At 40.0% G+C, this 17,678-nt stretch overlaps 1 protein-coding gene across 1 annotated transcript; it reads left to right on the top strand.

The window, feature by feature from the left end:
• The first annotated feature begins 19 nt into the window (after nucleotides 1-19).
• LOC146455646 (E3 UFM1-protein ligase 1 homolog) lies at nucleotides 20-16,644 on the top strand. The gene is made up of 17 exons (XM_085093960.1): nucleotides 20-270; nucleotides 376-404; nucleotides 1,467-1,564; nucleotides 2,238-2,352; nucleotides 4,507-4,637; nucleotides 5,324-5,382; nucleotides 5,677-5,820; nucleotides 6,875-7,050; nucleotides 8,214-8,390; nucleotides 8,836-9,063; nucleotides 10,979-11,080; nucleotides 11,798-11,874; nucleotides 12,749-12,900; nucleotides 13,228-13,358; nucleotides 14,578-14,658; nucleotides 15,390-15,481; nucleotides 16,043-16,644. The coding sequence occupies exons 1-17, from the start codon at nucleotides 51-53 to the stop codon at nucleotides 16,431-16,433; spliced, it is 2,403 nt and encodes an 800-aa protein (XP_084950086.1). The 5' UTR covers nucleotides 20-50; the 3' UTR covers nucleotides 16,434-16,644.
• The last annotated feature ends 1,034 nt before the right edge of the window (nucleotides 16,645-17,678 follow it).

The following is a 17,678-nucleotide window of genomic DNA, read 5'->3' as shown; positions in this document are numbered from 1 at the left end:
TCTGCTGATTCATTGCGGACTCACGCCGTAAAGAAAATAATTTTCAAAACATGGCGGATTGGGAAGAGATAAAACGTTTGGCCGCTGATTTTCAACGCGCTCAGCTGAGTAGCACGGCGCACAAGCTTTCTGAAAGGAACTGTGTTGAGATAGTTCAGAAACTGATGGGTCTCGGACTTGTGGAGGTGATATACACGACAGACGGCAAGGAATACCTGACCCCACAACAACTTGAACGAGAGATAAAAGACGAACTCTTTGTTCACGGCGGTAAAAAACCTCATCTTTTCGTTTATCTTGTTTTATTTAGGCGCAAGTTTCGCAAGATCTGGTAAGAAAGTGATCGTCAATTTTTGTTTTCTTTTTGGTCTTCAGGGAGAGTTAATTTGGTGGAATTACAACAGGTTTGTTTTTACACTTCCTTGAAATCAACTTCATCCCACGTGAAATCGCTGTAATGATGACGTGTATTTTAGAGCTAATAAGTGACTTTGGTGTCTTCTCATTTTATTTAAAAGAAAATTAGAAGATGTTATTTGCTATTTTCATTGTTAGAAAGGAATGCATAAAATCCTTCATTTTCAGTGTATTTTAGTCTGTACTGTGGGAGGGAAGGGGTTGGTATTCCTTCACCCTGGGTGGGGTGAGTGTACTGCTACAATACTAACATTCAAAAACCTTTCAGAAGTGTTAAGTTTGGAAAGATTTCCAGACAGCTCCGTACATATATTGTACATGCATCACTCTCATACTGTCCTTTGTACACACACAGCAAGGGTGTATAGAGTTTGTGGTGGAAAATGTACACTGTACGTAAAATTACTTTATTGGGGTTTTTTGGTAATCTTGCCTTAATGTTTACCCTCCAGGAACCTATTTTAGACCAAATTATGTGATTTTTCCTGCTCCATTTCAAACCCAAACTCGAAGCCAATTGAAAGAAGTTAAAAGTCCACTCCCCCTCCCCTCATTTTGGACCAGAAGGCCTTGAAACGAACTGTATTGTAGGATTACCTTTTGTGAGGGAGTGCACATCTCCGCCACTCTTGTAGTTGTAATACTACTTTGATACCTAAACGTCCCCAGGTGTGGATCCAGGAAAAACATATCAGTGACTATTTTCTGAAAATATGAGCTCTGATGGTCTGGGCTTCTACACTAAAGGGGGTTCCGGGAGAATCCTCTGCACTGAAATTTTTTAATTTTAACTCCTAAAAGTACCATTTCCTGGGTTTTCAAGTCACTCCGATAGGCATCTTCCAAATTTAAATCTAGGAATTTTTTTTCTAAAAATAAAATTATCTATTTATTGTAAACAATCTGTTTGTTTTCCATAAAAAGGTAGAAACTGGCCTGGATCTGCGCCTTCTACCAGTTCTAGTTTTTGTAAAATATCAGTGATACATGTGTAACAGGTGTTCTGATTGGCTAGTGGTTTATTTGTAACTTCTTTCTTGTCTTTACAGATTATTAGTGTGGACCTGAGTCACATTGAAAACAAAGTCAGTGAAATTGTAAAGCATGACAAAAACTTGATTGTCGTCCAAGGAGAACTTATTGACAAGTAAGAACTCTTTAGAAACATGGCAAGTGTTTTTGGTTGTAATACGAAAGCTGATGAAAAAGCATGAACAATGGATTGAAAGTGTAGTAATACAGTATGTTTAAGTATAACAATACATGTAGATTTCAGTAGCAAATATTTTAGAAAGATTTTATGGATTCCACTAAATATAGCAGATCACTTATTTATTAAACTGGCATTGTGCGTACTGTTGTACAGTAAAAGCTCTATCAATCCCCATCTCTATGAAGCCTCCCTCTCTAATAGATCTCTGATTTTGTCATACAGCACACTGAGTGCAGTGTAAGGCCCCCTTAGTCTCCCTCTACTGTTTGAAAGGTTAGAAAACACAGAAGAAAAAATGAAAGAGTGTACAAAGAGGGATTGGTGGTATGTGTGAGACACAACCCAGTTTTGTTTCCCCCCCCCCCCCCCCTACCCCACCTCCCCACCGCCTCAACCTGGTGCTCAACCTGGTGCCTGAAATTAAAAGAAAGCCTTGCTAGGACTTAGTAGAACCCCCAAGGGATTTTTTGTTAGTTGTTTTCTTTAGATTATTTTATGTTTCCATTGACCAAATGGCAGCTGGTTTATCAAACAGTTGTATGTTAGAGCCAAAACGATTACGGCTACAATGTAACCCTTTTGTTTGCTTTTTTCCTTGTGATTTTAGTAACTACTTGGACCAAGTTGCTGAGGAGATCAATGATACTCTACAGGAATCTGGCCAAGTGATTATATCAGAGCTGAGCAAAACTTTTACTCTTTCAACAGACTTCTTGCTGGAGGTGAGAAACACTCAACATCACTTTGAAGTCATTTAAGCCACCGTTACACGTTGAAACTTTTAGCTGAAACTTGTGTGCAACGGCGAACGAGACCAGTTTCACGAAGTGGTGTTACACGGTGAAACTCTTGTTTTTTCACCACTGCAACCGTTGCGGCCGGTGAAACTCTTGTTTTTTCACCACTGCAACCGTTGCGAGCCGTTGCAGAAGTAGAAAGCGGTTCTACTTTTCGTGAAACTTGTCCCACAACGGAAGTTCGAGAAAGTTTCACGAAACCGACCATGTTACACGGTGCAACGCATGCTGAAACTTGTTTCGCTGTGCCGTTGCACACAAGTTTCAGCTAAAAGTTTCAACGTGTAACGGCGGCTTTAGTTATTATTTTAGTCATTTAATATAGATATATACATGTATGTCGTATGTGTGAAATTATATAATCTTGTAGAATTAGATTCTCCAAAAAAAAAAAACAAACAAACAAATAGCTGGCTAGGGAGAAGTTGTACAGGTGTACATGTACACTGTATGTGACAATTTTTCAAGATGAAGTCAAAACAGTTCATGAGTTCTTAGTTGATAAAGTTCATAGGGTGATGGACATCATGCACATGAGGTGATTGAGGTCTGCCACCTAGCACGAAACTACACGTAATATTACAGGATCATATACTGTAATGTACGTACATGTATGATTGTTCATATGAAAGAAAGGTAATGGTGAGGGAAAGTTGTACGTGAACCACAGGCCGCCCATGACTGGCAGGACCTTAACCAGGGTTCTGTGGTCCAGTGGAATACTTGTACACTGTACTTGTAAACTTAGGGTGCATTCTTTTGGGGCTTTTCTAGCTTCTCTTATTCCGGTTTAGGAATAAGAGAATACACGGAATTTCAATTTCCAAAATCAGGACACCGAATACCCATGGCCCGGAGGTGACCTGAGAACTACCGAAAGCCAGCCGCAACTGGCACGACCGGCCGCTTAGGATTTTGGATAATTCCCGCCAAAAATTTCCCAAAATAACGTGTATTCTCTCTATTCCAAGTAAACCCTATTCCTTCCATTCTGTTCATTCTGCTATCAGGAGCAGAATGAATAGAATGATATTCCATTCATTCCAAAAACGGAATAGCTCTCAAAAGAACTGAACACAATTAGTCTCTTCCAAGTATTCATATTCCGGAATACAGTTGAACCTCCACTAACGGCCACCTCTTCACAACGGCCACCTCTCTACAACGGCCACATTTTTTTGTCCCGGCGGACAGTCCATACATTAGCTCTTGTTTAAACCTCTCTACAACGGCCACCTCTCTACAACGGCAATGGCCACTAAAGTGCGTCCCCAACTGCCAAAATAACCTCGCGACAATGGCCAGTACAGTTCTTTTTTGTTAAAACCTTTTTTTTATATAAACTGATGCAGTAATCGACATTTGCCTTTGGAACATTACTTTTCTGTATCCATTTTCATGATATACGTATTTTGACAGTAAGCATAAATTTTCTGCAATAATATAGTGAATGTTGCGAACCTTGCTCGTTTCGTCTTGTTAACAGTTTGATTCAAAGCATTATTAACGTTTTATTGTGTATTTTATCATTATATTATTTAAGATTGGATTACCATTATAGACCATGATAGGCTACAGTAAGCATGAACTTGGCATAATAAACATGCTGAAAAAAAAGGTGTCATATTACACCCCTACCTCCCCATAACGGCCACCTCTCCACAACCGCCACTTTCTTCTGTCCCCAAGGTGGCCGTTGTAGAGAGGTTCAACTGTAGTTCCAAAAGAATGCGCCCTTAGTCTGGTGTAATACATGTACGCGTAAACTAGCTTGTTTACAGGCTAAGGGTATATCCACCATAAATAGAGTCTCTGTCTATGTCTATGTCTGTGTCTATCTAGTATGAAGCAAAGGTGGGTGGGATGCTACATACATTGTATAGTCCAGTCGATTGCAGGATTACTGTCACCAGTACATACATGTATTATATCGACGACATGTTATATCAATGACACCTATTTTACATGACTGTATACACAGCTCTGTGTGAAAAGTCAATGTGGATCAAAGGCTACACTGTGGGTCTTGAATGGGTCAAACATTGTTAAACTCAAACATACTTTTTTTTGTCTTTTAAGGTTGTTGAGACACGGCTGGGGACACTCATCCATGGCCAGCTTGATCAACTTGAGAGAGGTGTTCTCTTCACGGATGCATTTGTGGCTAGACAGATGGCTTGCATTAGAGGGGTCTTTAGTGCTATCACAAAGTATGTATGCCAAATGGTAGACAGCGAGGCAGCTCAATGTTCATGTGTTTCATTTCTAGCTTACTGGGAACTTGCCCCAGAACCCCATACACCAATAATGGTGTAGACAGTGAAGAAGGTCGTAATGATGATGCTGATGATGATGATCATGATGGTCTTGGAGATGAATTGTGTCGTAATTATGATCTTGTTGTTTTATGGTCACGACAACCATGTTGTTGATGTTGTCTATGGGGGGGGGGGGGGTGGTGTTGCTTACAGTCTATGATAATGATTCTGATGATGGCATTCAACAATGATTGATGATGTGGTGACAGTGAAGATGAAGATGATAATGATGATGATGATGATGATGACGATGATGGTCCTAGTGATGGTGATGATCATGTTTTCTTATGATAATGACAACAAAGGTTATAACGCTGTCGTTGGTTGGGTTGGTGGTGCTTATGACGATGACATTATTTTTTATAATGATTGACGATGACCACAACAGGTGAAGGTGATGATAGTGATGATGATGATGATGATGATGACAACAACAGTGGTCAACATTAACCTTAACAGTGGTGCTTGTGATAATAATTACAAGTACCTGAATGAGACACAATCAGTGGAATATTAATGATGACACTTGAGCCATTACCTCATACATGTACTTACCAACTATTTTGCTTTCATTCTAGACCCACTCCTGTGTCTGCTCTCATGGCTCAATATGCATTTCAGGAAAAGCTCTTTTATAGTAAGTTGGTGATCCTCAGTGAGCTAGACTACTACATGTACATTATAATTATTTTTTAGTAATTTCTTTGATATGATTAACCAACTTCAGGAAATTTGTGACAAAACTAATTAGTAAGTTGAAGGGAAAGGAGAAGGAGGGTTGAACCGTGAGAAAAGGAGTGGAAACCGCTATACATGTAAGAATGAGATTCAGGAGACAACAGAAGCCAAGAAAAATAATATTAGGGGAAGTGTGATACTAAAGAATATTTAGCATAGCTAAAGCACTAACTAAAGGTAATTTCTTTTACAGCTGATATTGACCAGTTGTGTACTGAAGGTCGTATCTCGGGCAGTATCCAAGGGCGACAGGACAAGGCTGTGTTTGTCCCTGAAATTTACTCTAAAACCCAGACATCTTGGATTGATGACTTCTTTAAACAGAATGGATATATTGGTAAGAAGCAATGGTGTTTGAGCACAAAAGTACTACGACAATGACAATTAATTTTTTTATAGGGAACCTTCTTTCTCAAAATACATTGAAATAATATTGTTGGTAATACTCTTTAGTTTCAAATTTCTTTTGAAAACGTTCACGACTGATGAAACACTTATGACAATTTTGTTAGAGGAAGCCTTCACTCTTAAATGAAATTGATGATTAGTTGTAGGAAATACGTGTATGTGTACGTTTTGATAACACACAAATTCAAGCTTGGTTTGTTTGATGCCAGATATTTGCATGCAAAGTAAGCGAGATAGAAGGAGCTTTTTTGTGCTGTTCGGTTCAGTAGTTTTTTTATTACACCATTGTTTTGATTCGTCAGCTCGGATTTCACCGCGTATATTTTTTGTTAATTAATTATTTAGACAATTCCACAGATAGAAGACTTATAGTAATGAATAACAATGTCAAAGACGCACCTTTTTAGACCTGTCAGAAAAAATGCATATATGTATACATGTACATGTATGTGTCAAGCCAGGATTGTTACTGCATTTGTGTTGTTCGCTTATTTCTGACTTGCACTGTACTGTCTCTGTTTACACTTTTTCTATGGGAAATACAATGTATGGAAATAGTATTTCTCTGTCAGATGAAACAGAATATGATTGTTGCCTGCTCTTTCACTTTTGAATTAATTTGGTTTATGTCGCTATTTTGGGTTTCGTAATGTTGTTTTGGTTGTCGTGCACACAACAGAGTTTCTCCTTCAAGACAATGGTTGCAGCCTTTGTGCTATCATAAAATCCAAAATGGCAGTGCACTGGAAATGGTTGTCACCCATATCTATCTTTTTGGAAAACTGAAATGCTTGTTCCATTAGTTCAAACAAAATTGCAATTCAGACATCATTTCCAACAATAATTTATTTGATGTCATTTTGTTGCAAGAGTAGAAGTGCTTCTGCAATAATATTTATCAAGTACATGTACCGAATACTAGTACTTTTAAACAACTTTGTGGAAATACATGTAAACATAATTATTTTTTACTTTTGATCTAGAATATGATGCACTGTCACGGCTCGGCATCAATGATGGACGACAATTTCTGAAGAGAAGATTCCAGAAGTTGCCAGTCAAGTTTCTTCCCACCTGTTGTGTTGGGGAGTCTTTAGTTGACCAGATGGAGGCTGCTATAGATGAGGCTTTGTCCAGTGGCGAATGGGTTGATCTGCTGGTGAGTGTCAGAGGTACATTGCCTTAGGTGCAGTGGTAGCTTGTCAAAGCCCCCCTCCCTCCTCCCCCCAAGACAAAACGCCCCTTCATTTTTAAGACATAATACTCCCTGATTGAAGACAAACATGTGAAATACCTCGTTCTTTAAGCCAAGAAACAAAACAAGAATACTACACAAATAACTTTCTCTTTAAGCGGCGAGGCGAAACAAGCAGGCTGTCATGTCTTCCATTAGATGGCGTTATGTCTTATCTGTTGGGGTCATTTTGTCAGCGGGGGCATTTTGTCTTGAGGGCATTTTGACCATAAATCGGTGCAGTTACAGTTGAGTACTGTGTAAAAGTAATAAGAATGAATTTCAACGAATTTCGTCGAAATTTGACGAAAATTAGCGACAAACAGTGAAATTTCGAAGGACACAAAACTTGAACGAATCTTCTGTGAACTTTCAAAGCCGCTATTGTTATAACACGCCTGATAAACCCATGGAAAATCATACATGTACTTGGGTTTTAGTTACAGAGATAAATACAGCTAATTACATGACTTGTACACCAGTACACGGAAATAATTTTATTTACCTTGGTAAACCATTGAAATCTTTGTTTGCAGTGTTTGATTTACCTTTAGCAGAGCACTTACAGTACCTCGCGTATCCAAACAACCACTCTTTTACCACTGTGAACACTGTTAGTGCATCTTATGATATTTTTAATGTATCCATGTCAATTTTAAAATATGGTAAATAAATACACCTAGAAAGTACAGTCACGCATATAAATGCAACTCTCCATGGTCAAAGAGAATCATTCACCTCACACTCACATAACTTAGGTTGCTTAATGCAATGTACATACATGTGAAGCTCCGTTTTTTCTGAGGATGCTAACTTTCTTGGTATTTCTGTGTACGTTTTTTTTTTTTCTTGAATGTTTGGTTTATCAACAGAGTTGATAACTTAAGGTACATGTAAATCCACCATAGAGACATTCGACTGCTGACGTTTCGAGCGTTTGCCCTTCGTCTGAGCAAATCTGCCCTGACGAAGGTACAGTAAAGGATTCGCTCTGACAAAGTGCTAACGCTCGAAACAGAACTCCAATCACTTTACGGTGACCAATCTACCTTTAGTTATCAAAATTTATATGTTTTTAACTTTCCTAGCCTCTCCTCCCATCACCGTTCACACCAGATGATGCTGGCCAGTTGTTACAGAGTTGTTTGAAGTCTGCTGGTCGCTCGTCAGCTCGTGTGTTCTGTGAGAGTATCGTGGTTAGTGAGCAGTTCATCCAAAACTGTAAGGATCCTTTCCAACAACTGATGCAAGACAAGGCCAAGGCAGTGAGTAATCAACTATTACACGTTAAGGTTTCAAGGGTCAGTGTCAACTGTTTTTAGTGCCATTTTGAATGGCGAAAAAAAATAGATTTTAATCGGTGAAATAATGGTTCAGTTTTGTTAACCATAACCCTACTAAAGCTCGAAAACTAATATAAATTATCTTTGACTGCAGATGGTAAAGATGCTAATGGATGCAACTTGAAAAAATTGGCCAATTTTTTCAAGTTCTTCAAGTGCATTTTGGAGAAATCACTAAAAGAAGGCATTATGGCTTGTTCTTCCTAAGTTGAACCACTTAATATTTTTCTCCCGGTGTTCTAAGAGCAATTTCGTATTAGAGAAAAGGTTCTTTGTCAAATATTTGCATAGTTCTCACCAAAATACAGCCCGTGACAGTGTCCCTTTAAGGAGATGAGACTTGACCACATCTGTATTATACCAACAGGATTCAGTGAAGGCTCCTGCATTGTTCTCAGAGCTGACAAGAAAAGACTTGGCTTCCATGGGAGCATCGGGAGGTGGCTCCGACAAACGGGACTCCAAGAAGGAGGAGAGGCGGAAGAAGGCCGCTAGTGGCGGTAGCAAAGGAGGAGGGGGAGGTGGAGGTGGAGGAGGCAGCAGTGGAGGAGGTGGGGGAGGGGGGAGAGGAGGAAGAGAAAGCAAGACACAAAAGGTACTATTTTACAGAAGTATCAAATCAGTACCCTCCGAGAGCATATCAGAAAAAAAAACTGCGGTGAAGATACATGTATGGTTAAACAAACAGGGCCCAGTTGTTCGAAGCACTGTTAGCGCTAACCCAGGTTAAATACCATGACAACCTACAGGTTTTAATACCTCTTCTCAAACTCATTAATAATTCATCAAGAGAAAACAAAGAAAATCACTACCGTGACCGAGGTTTGGATATGTGTTCCTAATTACCATAAAATTTTGCCAACTTTAGCCTTGAATTTCTCCAAGAATTATTGATCATTTGAGAAGCCATATCAAACACTCGAAAGTGTGTTTCATCAGATATCCAAACACCTCGAAGTCGTTTAAAAAACTGGGCTGCGCCTCGTTTTTTCAACCTACTTCTCAGTGTTTGGACATCTGATAAAACACACCTTCTCGTGTTTGATATATTACTTAGCCAATGGTTAGCGCTAACCATGCTTCGAGCAACTCAGCCCAGGACTACAGTAACGCGTTACGTATTGTATATTTATAACTTGACAACTAACTAAGCCGTCTTGTCAGACTTTTCAGATTTTTTTATTTGTGCACTATTTTAATAGTTTACTACAAAAGGAAATTACGATACATCACAAAAGTAACATAAAAACAACATTAAATTACATAAATCATCAAAGGTAAAATGTGCCATGTGACCAAAGGAGCTTAGGCTTTCGAGTTGGTCACTGCCACGTGCAGCTAACTGGCGTACAACGTGTAACTAACTTGTAGAACAGAACAAAAGACAAGAAAATTAAGAGTGCACAAAATCATACCAATTTTTACATAAAAAACAATGGAAATGATAATTAATAGTGAGGGCAGAGAAATCAAATACTCATTGTAACAGTGCCACAGGAACGAACAGCTCAGTATTTGAAAGGTCATACCGTAATCGAGCAATTTATCCGCAGACTCAAAATTTAGAACCACCTTTTATACAACATCGTAAACAGACCACTGAAAAGCAGTGATCAGTAGCTTTCATTTGAGAGGTCACACTTAAGGATGTCATTCACACACTCGAGATGAAGAGGCACCTTGTGCACTGTGCAACCATAGTTAATTGAAGGCAATGGTTATGAAACCTGACAAACTTCTTTGTTATATGTTTTTGTTTGCCCTTTGGCCTTGACCCTGCACAAACAACAATAGAATTTGGAATGTGTTGGAGCAACTGACCAATCGAAATGTTTATGTTAAGATATTCAACTGTGGTGTGAACGTTAAAACAAAGGATTGTGCAGGGTCGCGGCCCTTCCAACATAAAGCCTGGTTTACACGTACGACGCAAGCATAAGAATAAGCACAAGCACAAGGATGTTTACACTTGTGATAAGCATAAGCATAACGTGACATACGCAAGCGCAGAAGCAGCCGAGATGTGATTCCAACATGGCGGAAAATGGCAACGCATGAGTAACTAGATTGTACGCTGACAACTTGTCACTGTTTTTCAGTTTCCTTTCCTTGCGCTTATGCTTATGCTTGCGTCGTACGTGTAAACCAGGCTTAAACTTCAGGACCATTGTTTTCATGGCAAGGTTTCATAACCAGTTCCTCAAGTAACTATGGTGCAACATAATACACGTATTCAGAAACACGGAAAGTGTTGATAGATGGCTTTGATTTGTGTTTTGGCTAAAAATGGATTCCCATGAGGTTTACCTTACTTGGAATTACTCTGGAATAGAAAAGACTACTGTACCGTGTAGGTTACACTCCCTTCACCTGTAATAGTTGCAATTGCTAACGTTATCCCAGAAACTGAAATTGAAAAAGAGGTGCCGATCAAATCCAACATTTATTGGCGCTTCTTGTAAGTAGGAGAATAACGAATGTTCGTGTTAAAGTTTTTGTTACGTCACCAGGTTCGTGACAAAAAGAAGGACCGAGCAAGAGACGAAGAAGTAGAGGAAGATACGAGACCGAAACAGAACTCCACTGACTTACCGTTCATGTCAGTGGAAGAGGTATGATTATGACAGAGATGATCAAAGTGAAAAACCAGGAGCAAAACACATGTAGGGTCGTACGCAGGCGATTTTTTCAGAGATTTTGCGGCAATTTTAAGACCGGCGATTTTGCAGTGAAATTAAAACGATTTATCATTGTCAATCGCAGCTAAAATCGTCGTTAAGCCTGCGAATCACCAACTAATTCCACCGATTAGATTGTACGATTTTGTCATATGACTTTTCAAAATGGCCGACAGTAATGGTGTACCCGTGTCAAGCGGCCACGACATTCTCTTGCGATTTTCGTTTGTGATCAAATTCGCAGCGATCGGTGTATAAAATCCCTAGTGCGTCGCTGGCTTTAGTTTACACGAGCCATATCGCACTTGAATGTAAACGGTCCTTAAAAAGAGAATCTTTAGGTAGTTGCTCGCTTGGCGCGCCAGACTTTCGTCGTTTGACATCTAGCAGCTCTCTGATCCAACATTATCTCTCTCTGGATGATTTAAATATAGGGGTAAACCACCGACTGTCTAGAATCCTCTCCAGGGAAAGTAGTCACTGAAACGTTTCAAGTCATTTCGTGACAGAATCCAGTTCAAACTCCAGAAGTTGAGACACTTAACGTTCGTGAAGAGTCAACCCTGCTTTAGGCAGACTGTTGGTTAAATGCATCACGTGTTAAGTTTCTACTGGTTTTAAATTTCGTAATCGTGTCTCTTGTGTGGTTAGATATCAGAAGAATTACAGAAGAGATTTCCAAGTTGTTCAGAAGAGCTCGTTGAAGAAATCGCAAATTATCTATTCAGGTACGTTCCTACGAGAATCTTTAGTCGTGTTTTGAAAATACCAACTGAATCTGTGATTAGTGGAATGGGAATATGGGTGGAAGTGAATAAATGAAGTCACTCTCTGCTGCGTTGAATCACTCGGTAGCAAAATTCTGAGCGCTTCTGGGAGAAATCCAGCCAACGACCCTCCAGATACAGGTTGGAGGCCTTACAACTAACTTTGCTTGTACAAGAGGATTATCGTGTGTGATTCTAACCACATGCTGTGTAAGCACTGAAGAAATTGTGCATGCAGGTGCGGCATTATGTTGCAAGTAACCCCTTTTCAATAGAAAGAAACTAAGGAAACGTTTCCCATCTTTCTCACAAGGGAGTTTCTGCTCTTTCTGCACCTCACGACTCCTCCGTGCGCGTGCGCGAGACGATCACTCGCCCGTGCAGCGACGAAATCCACTCTCTAGAATGACTCAAGAGCCTGCTACTTTAACAGAAAAAGCGATTATTTTCGAGACTATTGTACTTTTATTTCCAAAATTATCAAACATAAAAAATACGCGAACGGAAGTCATTCCTATGAACATTGGGAGAGGACGCAGGGAAAGTGTTACAACAAACCTGACTTGTCTTTTAGCTCCTCACGAGTCTCCCAATAGCTCAGTGGTTAGAGCAACCGAGCAGTTTAAAGTAGGTCCTGGTTTCGAATCTCGTCGGGGACTCAGAGTTTTCCTTTGTTCCGCGCTCGTGGCGTGAGGGAACATATCGTTCCCACTTTACATTCCGGCATTACTCAGAATTTGATCACTTTTAGTGCGTTTCACCCCGTGAGTGACGTAAAAGTGTACTACATTTTGTCTGCTAAATACCGTTTTTTTTTTTTTTTTCTTTACAATAGACCGCTAACACAGTGTTATCAGGAAGTGGCCCGGTCGGTGTTCCTGTCTACTGGTGATAAAAAACGCAAGAGTCACTCAGAGTATCAGGAAAAAGTCAACGTGCTGTGGGCAAATGCCAAGCTTTTCGACAAAGGAATCAAGTTATTTGCTGGTAAATGTGAAAAGAACTACCTCATAAAGTGACGATTTGTCCCTTGCTCGTGACCAAATGGACAATGCATTTTGAGTCTACTTGGAATCATTTTAGCCACCCATTTTAGCCACCCATCACAAGTCCCAACCCCTTTAGTAAATCAGTTTTCGCTCTTTGATCCGTCGTGTCGCTGTTTAAACAAGTGTTGGCATCTCCTCGGATCCCCGTTTCAGGGGTTGGCCAGCTTGGTGGTTTATTGTCTTTCAATATTATAGTAACTCAGTCCTTTTTAACTAAACGTTGACAATGGAAACCACTGAAACCAAGCCGTGTTCCTTCCTTTAGATGATATCCAAGTGCAGTTATGTCGCCATCTTCTGAAGACTGTGTGTACAGACATGGTGAATCAGGCCGTCAGTCTGTTGGCCGCTGACCACATGCTCACTGTCAATGACGACTCAACTCTAACACCGGAGGTATGAAGGGATTGCTATTTAACAATTCTACGATAAGATCGCGGCTGAAGTGTTTCTGTCGAAGGACTATCAGCTGATACAAGCGAAGCTTTAAGGGCTCATATAGTGGTTTTAAGAACATAAAATTTTCAAGGGGCAACTCTATTGTTTTTCACCACAAGAGTTTCTTCCATATAAGTCATTGTGACTGGCATTTCGAATTTACAGTACACGACTTGAACTTTAAGGTGAAAGGTTGAAATGGAAAAGACGAATGAACAACGTACAGAGTGAAACCTGCTTGATAATACTTGGAAAAAATAATTGCGAGGTTTTTTCGCGAACGAGTACTTTTCATCCGGGCATTTTTGCCGGATGAACACTATGCGCTGATAGTGTCTCTCCCCGGATGAACACTGAAATTTAAACCAATCAGACTCGGAGAAATGTTAGTGATAGTTCCCCCTTCGAGCCTACTATCAATGTCAATATAAGCTAAGGGCGAGCTGTCTAACTGTTTTAACCAATTCTCTAAAAGTGGTGAATTCCTAGTTAGTTGTTTTGTGAGTTTGATAATATTCCCTGAATGCGCTCCCAGTCAGTCTATCGAAATGAGACCGCCCTTGTGTAGCCAATCAGATTGCGAATTTGCGAAATAGTCGGTCACTGGGTTATGCTACACATGCCTTCTGCAAACGTAAATATTGATGAACCTATTCTCCTACATTAGCATACCTTAGTGACCGACTATCGCGTAACGCGCAATCTGATTGGCTACACAGGTGCCGTCTATCGATCGATAGACGGCAGTTTGTCAGAGCGCGTGCGATTTAGCCTGCATCATTGCACAAATGTATCAAAATTTATGAAATATAGAGTTTTTTTTGCTTCATAGATCGATCACTGAGGTATGCTAAAACAATTAGACGGCTCGCTCTCGGTTTCTATCGCCTTTGATAGTTGGCTCGGGGCTTCGCCCCTCGCCAACTATCAGCCGATAGAAGTAAGTAAGTAAGTAAGTAAGTTTATTTTGCCACACCACAAATACAATGTAAACAAAAAAAAAATAGAAAAAGATAGATGTAACAATGGCGAGGAGACCTAAAGGAAACTGTGAAGCTTATATTAATTAGGTCTCCTCAGTTATTATTTTACAAGATGAGATCAAAAAAGAAGATAAGAAACCTCGAGCTCGCCGTCTAATTGTTAATTAACAGGTTTTTTTCCTTTTCTTACACAGGATCGCCTAAAAATAATTTCTAAACTTCCGGAGAAAATAAAATCTGAACTGGTCAAGCTTAATTCGACCTTGAACGGAAAGGTTGGTGCACCTTTGGTTGTTTTGTAGCTTCAAAGTGTTCAATAATGTATTGCGTCTCGCGTTTCCTTTGGAACAAAAATCTATTTTTTCCATTTTCCTTACAAAACTCAGTACCATCCGTTCCATTCTTCGAGTTGTCATGGTAAGGTCGAGCAATGAGAAGACCATTATAACTACATTTTCTTCTCTCTTTCCGTTTATAATGCAAATTTGCACCAGACAGCAAAACATGTTTACCACCCGATGTCATCATTTGTAGGTCCCACTGAAGCGAAGCGGAATGATGAACATGTGCATTTACATCATGTACACGGAATGTTATCGATAAAAGAACAAATATTTTGTTTGCATTGGAAAACCTCACGAACTGTAGAATGAACATGTTATTGACCATTTTTTCGGGGATATGCGAGATATTCCCCTTGCAACGAACCATCGGGCGTTCCACGCGGAGAATATATCACATATTCTCACGGCCCTGGTCAATAAACCTCAGATGTTGGTGTGGCTGGAAACTCAGCCGAGTGTTTTCATGGGAAGAAGCATCTGCCTCTGGAGGTTAAAAAAAATTGTATGTGGCCGTGTTTCTGCTTCAAAAGATGAGTTGTCCCTTGTGAGTGATTAGAAATGTGTTGTCTGGTAAGAACTTGAAATCCTGCTCAGAGGAGAAAGGAAGTCATGTTCATCATGGTCATCTGTGATTTTTTTGTTTTGTTTTGTTTTTTTCGTAGGAAACTGAGGAATTCTTTAACCAGTTTGATGTGATCTGTGGTCCAGGGTTCTGTGAGTTTATGTTAAAGAAGCTGGACAAGAAAAGAGAAAGGTGAAACTGGATAGTAATTGTTCTCAAGGCTGGATTACTTAAAATTTAAGTTAAATTGATGTTTCAGTGCGAGCATCCGCTACCAAATTACACTTTCACCCCAGTCTTGTTCCCAGAGGCTGCGTTCGTTTTAGTCAGCAACAAGGAATCAAGACTAGGCCTTCGACCTCCGCTGGCATAAAACGCGCGCGGACTTTGGGGAAGAAATTGCTTTCACCCATGACTGTCATATCCGCCACATGTTTACCATTTTGAAAGTTTTAGTGTCGTTTATCGTAAGCCCTGTTTAGAAAACGTTACTATAAAACACAACGATGTGGTTATAATTTTCGTCAACTTCTTGGCATACTTTTCACAACTTCATGAAAGCTTCCTTATCAACTGCCAACGAACTGTAATAGGCTGGGTACCTGCCTCCCGTAGTTATTTCATGTAGGTTTTCCAGTTGGAACGTAAGCCATCATGACCAGGAATTTGTTTAAAAGATGTCAAAAATTGATAACAAAAATGCCTTAAACTGGTATAGTTATGATTTTTTCCTTTTGTTTTTCCTTGCTGCAGACAACTGACCGTTGAACGCCGGTGCGCTCTCCAAGAACAGTTAAGGCAGGAAACCGAACCTGCCATGGCACTTCATCTGGCATCAGCGGTGTTATTCCAGCACTACACGAGCTGCATGCTGCACGCGCCCGGCCGGTGCGTGCCGCAGATAATAAACTTCCTTCAAGATAAACTCACACCTGAACACTATGACAAGTTAAACCAGTACGTTACGCTGGTTATTAAACAACTGTCTGGCAGCGAAGATAGTTCTGTTAAGAACGGTGAAGATCAGGACGATGAATCAAGTGAAGTCCAGGAAGAGAAAACTACAGCATGTCAATTGGAGGAAGGACTTGAGGATATTAAGAAAATAGCGCTTGAGGTTAAAAAGATAAAGGACGAGTCTTAATTTGAATGATTTAACATTAACAGTCATCAAGATTAAAGATTTTAACTTAACTTCACTGTCCGGCTAGAGGCTCGGTTTCCGAAGACCACAAGATTATAGAACAACAAACAACAAACAGGGCCCAATTGATCAAATCCCGATTAAGCTAATCCTGGATTAACGTGAACTTTGGTTCTAGTTTAATTACTAATCAATAAAGATTCTTCCAAAACATTTTTGTCCTTCAGTATTGACTTCGACTTTTCTTTACCGACTTTAAGCTTGACATTAGCCTTCAAACCCATTTTTCACGAGTGAGATGAAAACCTGGATTAACTTTTAATCGTGGATTAGCGTTAATCGGCTTTCTAACAACCGGGCCCAGATTGATTAAAAAAATGAGTGGAATGAAAGTGAAACAAAAAAGAACTCAACTTTCGGGGAAAGTTCCATAGAAAGGTGCTTGACGTGTATTCAGGATGGCAGCAAAAATACTGTGGTTTGTGTCGGAATTCTGTGACCCATATGAAGGTTTAAAGTCATGGTGCATTCGCAAAGATGCTGGTAGTAGGATTTGCGGAAAATCCCTAGAAGGAATTTGTTTTCTAGAAGCAATCGTCCTAATATCATGGTCAAATTTACAGACGATCAAATAGACAATGGAAATGACTCTCAGAGTAATTCTACAAATCTTATTACTAAAATCGTTCTGTCAGAATATGTTTTCGACCTTCAAATCTTTACTTTCCAATTATAATGGCGCTGATATTTAAACTTTGAATTTCCGGACAAGCCTTCATATTTTTAGTCGTAATTCTGTTTACCCGTGATGCACTGTTTCTCCGAAAAGTTGTTGGATCCTTAAGGAAAACATGCACCGTCACTGACGGTGTTAGCGTTGTAGTACTAATAAAAAAGTGCTCCAGCAGCCATGTATTCTTTTATATCCCTCCCCTCCCAGGACCATGATGGGCCAGGCTGGCTACAATGATCACTCCATTAATCCGGCTTCTCTTTGATCACGGCATCGCGCTTCCTAATCACCATAAAGTCGTTTTCCCGGTCTCACAGTCCCTTCCAGTCGCTCGTGCTTCTCTCACAAAAACATTTGTAGACTGAAAAACGGACCATATTCTTGGCACGGGTTCGAGGTACGAACGCGCGCGGTTTTCAAATGTTTCGAGCGAGCAAGGGATAAAAAACTTGGGATGTCATACGGGCGTGTGGGCTCGCGCGCGAGAATCCAAGGGCATCGCGAGTTCGTGT

The sequence above is a fragment of the Pavona decussata genome, unplaced genomic scaffold (genome assembly GCF_977016875.1).
Source record: "Pavona decussata unplaced genomic scaffold, jaPavDecu1.1 SCAFFOLD_272, whole genome shotgun sequence".
In the NCBI taxonomy this organism is placed as follows: domain Eukaryota; kingdom Metazoa; phylum Cnidaria; class Anthozoa; order Scleractinia; family Agariciidae; genus Pavona; species Pavona decussata.
The sequence above is the reverse complement of the archived record's forward strand: the minus strand, read 5'-3'. Positions and strand labels throughout refer to the sequence as shown.

What these genes read in the sequence shown, in the direction of transcription:
- LOC146455646 (XM_085093960.1), top strand. Translation starts at nt 51, where the DNA reads ATGGCGGATTGGGAAGAGATAAAACGTTTGGCCGCTGATTTTCAACGC. An exon ending in GCGAATGGGTTGATCTGCTG is followed by an intron (nt 7,051 to 8,213) that starts GTGAGTGTCAGA and finishes TAACTTTCCTAG; the next exon opens with CCTCTCCTCCCATCACCGTT. An exon ending in CGTTCATGTCAGTGGAAGAG is followed by an intron (nt 11,081 to 11,797) that starts GTATGATTATGA and finishes TTGTGTGGTTAG; the next exon opens with ATATCAGAAGAATTACAGAA.